General features: G+C 39.8%; 1 protein-coding gene and 1 pseudogene across 1 annotated transcript; one reads left to right on the top strand and one right to left on the bottom strand.

Moving 5' to 3' along the window:
* Positions 1–33: 33 nt before the first annotated feature.
* LOC121791878 lies at positions 34–2,122 on the top strand (annotated as a pseudogene).
* A 178-nt stretch (positions 2,123–2,300) lies between these two features.
* On the bottom strand, positions 2,301–4,850 carry LOC121791879. Its single transcript, XM_042189695.1, has 3 exons — positions 4,610–4,850; positions 3,113–3,421; positions 2,301–2,622 (listed from the first exon to the last, which is right to left on the bottom strand). The coding sequence occupies exons 1-3, from the start codon at positions 4,741–4,743 to the stop codon at positions 2,553–2,555; spliced, it is 513 nt and encodes a 170-aa protein (XP_042045629.1). The 5' UTR covers positions 4,744–4,850; the 3' UTR covers positions 2,301–2,552.
* Between the last annotated feature and the right edge of the window lie 777 nt (positions 4,851–5,627).

Raw genomic sequence — 5,627 nt, forward strand, 5'->3', positions numbered from 1 at the left:
TGTTCATGTGAATATTTCCTCATTTTGCTGCTTTTTCGTTTATTCAGTGAGACACTATTGGAATGGAAATCATATCCTGCCATACTGCGCTTTCGTGTTGTGTTGTGGATTCGAAAGGGAGTCTTCCTCCTGTTGTAGTTGGATCGTCTTTGAGATATTCTCACCGACACACCTCAGGTTAAGGAAGCAAAGAGCTTCGGCAGCAGTCTGCTCCGCTAAAAGATATGAAGATGTCACCACAGGGTTTTGAGTGAAACCTATGATCCTTATGTGCTTGATGGCCTAAATGGTTTAAGTGGCACTCGTGAGGCTATACCTAAAGTCTCGATTCCTGGTTTGCCGGATGGAGACAATGTTGCTACCATAAACAGCTGTTTCTGGGAATGGAAGCCCAATTTCAATGTACATTATGAAACATCAGGTTCAGAGAATGTCAACTCCCCGCCTGTTCTTTTCCTGCCCGGATTTGGTGTAGGCTCATTTCACTACAAGAAGCAGCTGAATGATCTTGGTCGGGATTATAGGGTGTGGGCGCTGGATTTCTTGGGTCAAGGGATGTCGCTGCCAAATGAAGATCCAACTTTGCAGTCCAAAGATGGGAACCAATATGTGTTACCGGGCCAAAATGATGTTTGGGGCTTTGGAGATGAGAGTGAGACGTGGGCGGAGGAATTGGTTTATTCGGCTGATCTGTGGAGGGACCAAGTACACAAATTTATAGAAGAGGTACACACCGTAACGCGACTCACTCATTGTGCCAACTATTATTTTCTTAGATCATATGAATAATAACTGTAACTTGAGTTGAAGTTATAGATGATTAAAGTATTATTGTTGAAAAAGTGTTTCTTGCTTGCGATGTTGCAGGTGATTAAAGAACCCGCTTATCTTGTTGGAAACTCACTTGGGGGATATATGGCACTCTATTTTGCAGCATGCAACCCACAGCTAGTGAAAGGCGTGACCTTGCTGAATGCAACACCCGTCTGGGGATTTCTCCCTAACCCTCTAAGATCTCCAAGATTGTCGAAACTCTTCCTTGGGCTGGAACGTTTCCTCTCCCTTCCAGTGTCAGGAAGCTAGTACAAATTTTGTAAGCTATACCAGAATTCTTTCTTATCTTGATATTTTATAGAAAACTGTCCAATAAGAACAAGCGTGCTTCTGAGATAATTGCTCGAGACTCAAGTCCTGTTTGGTGTTGTAGGTGGCAGAAGATCAGTGATCCAACAAGCATAGCGAAAATACTAGAGCAAGTATACACAGACCATTCAACGGATGTGGATGATGTGTTCACACGCATTGTTGAGACAACACAACATCCAGCAGCAGCTGCATCCTTTGCTTCCATCATGTTTGCACCTCAGGCGGAATTATCCTTCAAGGAAGCTTTATCTAGGTACGTGACGAAGAAGAATTCGTGGCAGCTTCTCTCCTTTTCACGAGTGCAGCCATATCAATGGAAGTTTTGATTGATTGCAGGTGCCAGATGAACAACACACCTATTTGTCTTGCATATGGAAAGGATGATCCTTGGGTGATGCCCATCTGCGGTATGCAGGTGAAAAACCAAGTTCCCGATGCTCCCTACTACGAGATAAGCCCAGCAGGTCACTGCCCTCACGATGAAGTTCCAGAGGTACTAACAATAACAACGATAACAATGTTGTCTTCCAGAACTCAAGTCAGAAATACAACAAGATTAGCTTATGTTTTAACATCATTTTGTTGTTTGATATTGCTAGGTTGTCAACTTTCTTCTGCGTGGGTGGATTAGAAGCCTGGAGTCAGGCGGCTCAGTCGTGCTGCCTCTGCTCGATGACTCTCAAAGCCTCGGTTATGAAGTCACTAAGGATTTGGAGTTTTCAAGGGGAGGGCCTAACAAGTTAGTGAGGGTGCAATTCCATGGCTCCAATTACTCTTTGTGGAGTTGGCTAAACTCTCAATTCAAACCTCTTTTTCGACGATTGCTTGCTCAGCCCTCGTTGTGAAGTCTGTATTCAATCATCAATTTATTTGTACAGAAAATTGTTTCTTTAGTCCAACTTGGATGAAAATGCATGTAGATGTAAGTTTACACATACATTATGGTGTTAATAGTTAAAAGAATTTGCAGTTCGAACTGATTTGTGCAGAGGCAAAACAAACACACAAAGATGACACATTATTGTCTGATACAAACTAATCTGATGTCATGCAAGTCCATGTACTTTCTTTTTCTTTGTCACAACGAAAATTGTTAGCCCTAATTTCCTAGATTCACATTTTCTTGGTTTCAAATAGCTCCCATTCAGATTGTATTTCAGTCAGACCAGCAAATTAATGTAAAATTATACACAAATAAAAAAAAATTCTCAATTCAGCAGTAGGATAAACAAATTGATAATCCCAACTGATTTCTGCCTATGATAGGGACAGTAAAAGGTAGAAGATGCTGCAAGTTCCGAACAATCGAAATCTGAAGATTTTAAACTACAACGTGAACCTCAAGACACATGTAAAGATATGTCGAACCAAATTCTACGTGCAAATTTATCAGCAGCTTCTTTGGTCTACTCCGCTGGTGTATCAGCATGCTTTCTCACGAAGAGCTTGCTTATGTCTTCTGTGACGACATTGCTCCTGCAAAATGGTACACCAGCAATACATAAATTTAAGGACATATTGAACCAAAGAATTTGCTATTTCATTATAGACTACCAAGACCACATAAACTAAGTCATAACTCATGAATAAGGAAAACCACTAGATAACGTTGAAAACTATTGATAATTAAAGCAATAACGTAAGCTAAATTCGCACTTAAAAACGCCAAAGTAATAGAAACTATTGACTGCCTGCAATTATTTTCACAGTTGCAGTTTTCCATTAGCATTCCGAAATCAATTGGGACCTAGGGAAGCAATTGGTACTAACAAGAATCAAGTTCTCTCATATATATTCTAATAACTAAACAAGGATTATTGAGCAGAACCTTACATATACAGAAAAATTAGTGACACATAGATTTAGATTAACTAGACTGATGTCTGTAGCAATTTATGACTACAAGTTAGCAGTTCAGAGCAGTACCATTATGACTTGGGTAGTAAAAGTAGAAGGGAGAACACACCTTCCAGACAGCTGAGGCGGGAGCAAATGACCACCTACAGTTTCAGGAACACTCTTTGTGTTAGGCAGCATGCCTTTTGGAACTTTATTACGCGGATAGCTTCCAGCTGATACATTTAAGTCTCTCTTTCTTGCTGCACTTTCTGCCATAGCAGCTGCAACTCGGGATGAGTGGTCAGGTGCATTCAATTGAGATGGCACCACAGGAGAGTCCAAGAGGAATGCGGCATCGGGAAGTTTAAGCACCGGAGATTGATCAAGAACCTTTCCTGATTGTTTACTTGGAGGCGGGCTCAAAGCAGTTGAGACCCTAGCAAGACAAACAAGTACGAGAGTTCATTAGAAAACCACAAATGAGTAGATCTGGATGCAAGTTGAATCTATTGCCGTAATTTTCATGGCAAGATGACAGGATTGGGATCAAGAAGCTGGAAGGCCAAAAGGCAAGCTAAGAGCCCAAGAATGAAGAACTAAATGATGGCACGTTAGCTCAAAAATATCATACTCCCTCCGTCCACGAAAAATAGAGCACATTTGTCATTTTTGGTTGTCCACAAAAAATAGAGCACATTTAAAAAAGGAAAGTTTCCAACTTCTCTTTTACTACTTTTTTTCCTTCTCTCTTACTAATAATATGGATCCCACATTCTACTAACACTACTTCTCTCTTACTTTTTCACTTCTCTCTAACTAATAATATAGACCTCACATTCCACTAACACTACTTCTCTCTTACTTTACCAATTTCACATTAAAACCCGTGAAATCCACAATCTGTCCTATTTTTCGTGGACGGAGGGAGTAGTTCTTTCGGAGTTCCCCAAGGCTACCACATGTGGTAATAGCAAACAGATACACCGGCAATAACCAATAGACCATCAACAAGTGATTCTCCTATCCAATCAAGGACCACCCATCACCCTAGTCCCCCTAGTGTTCCATATCAGACACAAAGAGCAGGAATAAGGGATAAACATCTAAAATAAAGAAATGCACAACAAGAAAATGACCAAGGTAGGATAAAACTGAAACACCACTCCTTGCTCATTTCGTATTGTTTTATTTGGGCACAATGAAAGAGACTGCCCTAGGTTGATTGAGAAGTTGAAACAAGTACAAATTGTTAATTTAAAAGAACAGCACTTGGGATGTTTTATATTAATAACTCAATCCACCAAAACCTAATGCAGCCAAACCACGAGTCACAATTGCAATCATGAATGGTTCAATTGCCTTTATAGATTAAGCTCTCAGAGCATTCCTTCTATCCCCAAAGAAGAAGATAATAAAAGAGATGATTGTTGAAACGTTATGCTTCAGAAATAAACAAAAAGAGAACATCAAGATTGCAGTTTTAGACTCTAAAACCGTTCCCAACAATACTTTCCTTAAGAGAAAAACCCTTCACCCATCTAATAAAAATTGACATGAAACTCAATTTAAAATTAAAAGTGCCGCAAAAAGAGCAAAAAAACGAAATGATGGATTTGGCAATTACCTGCTTTGGAGGTGGTCAGGGGCTGGTCGTTCTTCAGGGTTTTCTGGAAGTTGTTCAATCTTTTCTTGGGCAGCAGCGGGGGGGTTTTGAGGTTCGTCTTCGTCGGAAGAATCTGCGTAATCCACCAGAGACATACCTTAACTATTTCTACGATTTATGATTTTGTCTTCGGATTCTCTGTTTCTTTCTTCTTCGCACAAATTTCCTCCCCTTTTCAACATTCTCTCGCTACAATTTATTTTTTATTTTTTATTTTTTCGACATCCTTTCAAAATATTTGTTCTAGTATTTTTCATTGAATTGCCTTCAATTATTTAAAATTGGAAATTGTCCTCATTATATGTTTTTTTTAAAAGTGAATTACAAAAATGTCCTTTGGACTATGCGTTTATCACGCATGAGGCTCGTTTCACGCATGTATTCTATCATAAAACTATATCAAATTTTGTGAACTAACGTCTAATTTTGTGCCAGATGTGTATGAAATTCCGCCATTTTCAAAAACTGAGTTGATCAACTGGGCGGACGAATGGATCAGGATGAGGAGTCAAATTTGCTTCACAAACGGATCAAGTTGGATCTGCTGACATGCAGCAATTAGAGGACTGATGCTTCACACAAGAACGATCCCCAAGGGCAAAAGGTAGAGCATACTTTTCAGAGAAAAAAATGCCCTAAGGATCAAGACCCCACGTCTTCCTATAAATGGAAATAGAGAAGGAGGAAGGAGGCAACTTCGAAGAGACGACGCTCATTAGTTTTCAACTCTCTTCCAGAGCTGAATGGGAGCTCCAAACACTCCACACTCCTAAATTCCACCTGCATACACGCTGGGTTCCTGTTTAGTTTAGTTTCGAAGGTGTTTGGTGTTGGTTTTTGTCATTTCAATCTTTAGTCCTGTTATTCCGCTTCGAGAAGAGGCGATGAAACAATCTCTGTTTTCGTTTGTCTATTTTCAGCGTACATTTGATGTTGCAGACTCGATGCTTTTGATTCAGTAAATTTAGTGTTTGATTTC

The sequence above is a fragment of the Salvia splendens genome, unplaced genomic scaffold, assembly GCF_004379255.2.
Source record: "Salvia splendens isolate huo1 unplaced genomic scaffold, SspV2 ctg950, whole genome shotgun sequence".
NCBI classification, from domain to species: Eukaryota; Viridiplantae; Streptophyta; class Magnoliopsida; order Lamiales; family Lamiaceae; genus Salvia; species Salvia splendens.

Coding starts and splice junctions, on each gene's coding strand:
- LOC121791879 (XM_042189695.1), bottom strand. CDS start 4,743: ATGTCTCTGGTGGATTACGCAGATTCTTCCGACGAAGACGAACCTCAA. Junction 3,422..4,609: donor CCTGACCACCTCCAAAGCAG/GTAATTGCCAAA, acceptor TTGTCTTGCTAG/GGTCTCAACTGCTTTGAGCC. Junction 2,623..3,112: donor CCGCCTCAGCTGTCTGGAAG/GTGTGTTCTCCC, acceptor ACCATTTTGCAG/GAGCAATGTCGTCACAGAAG.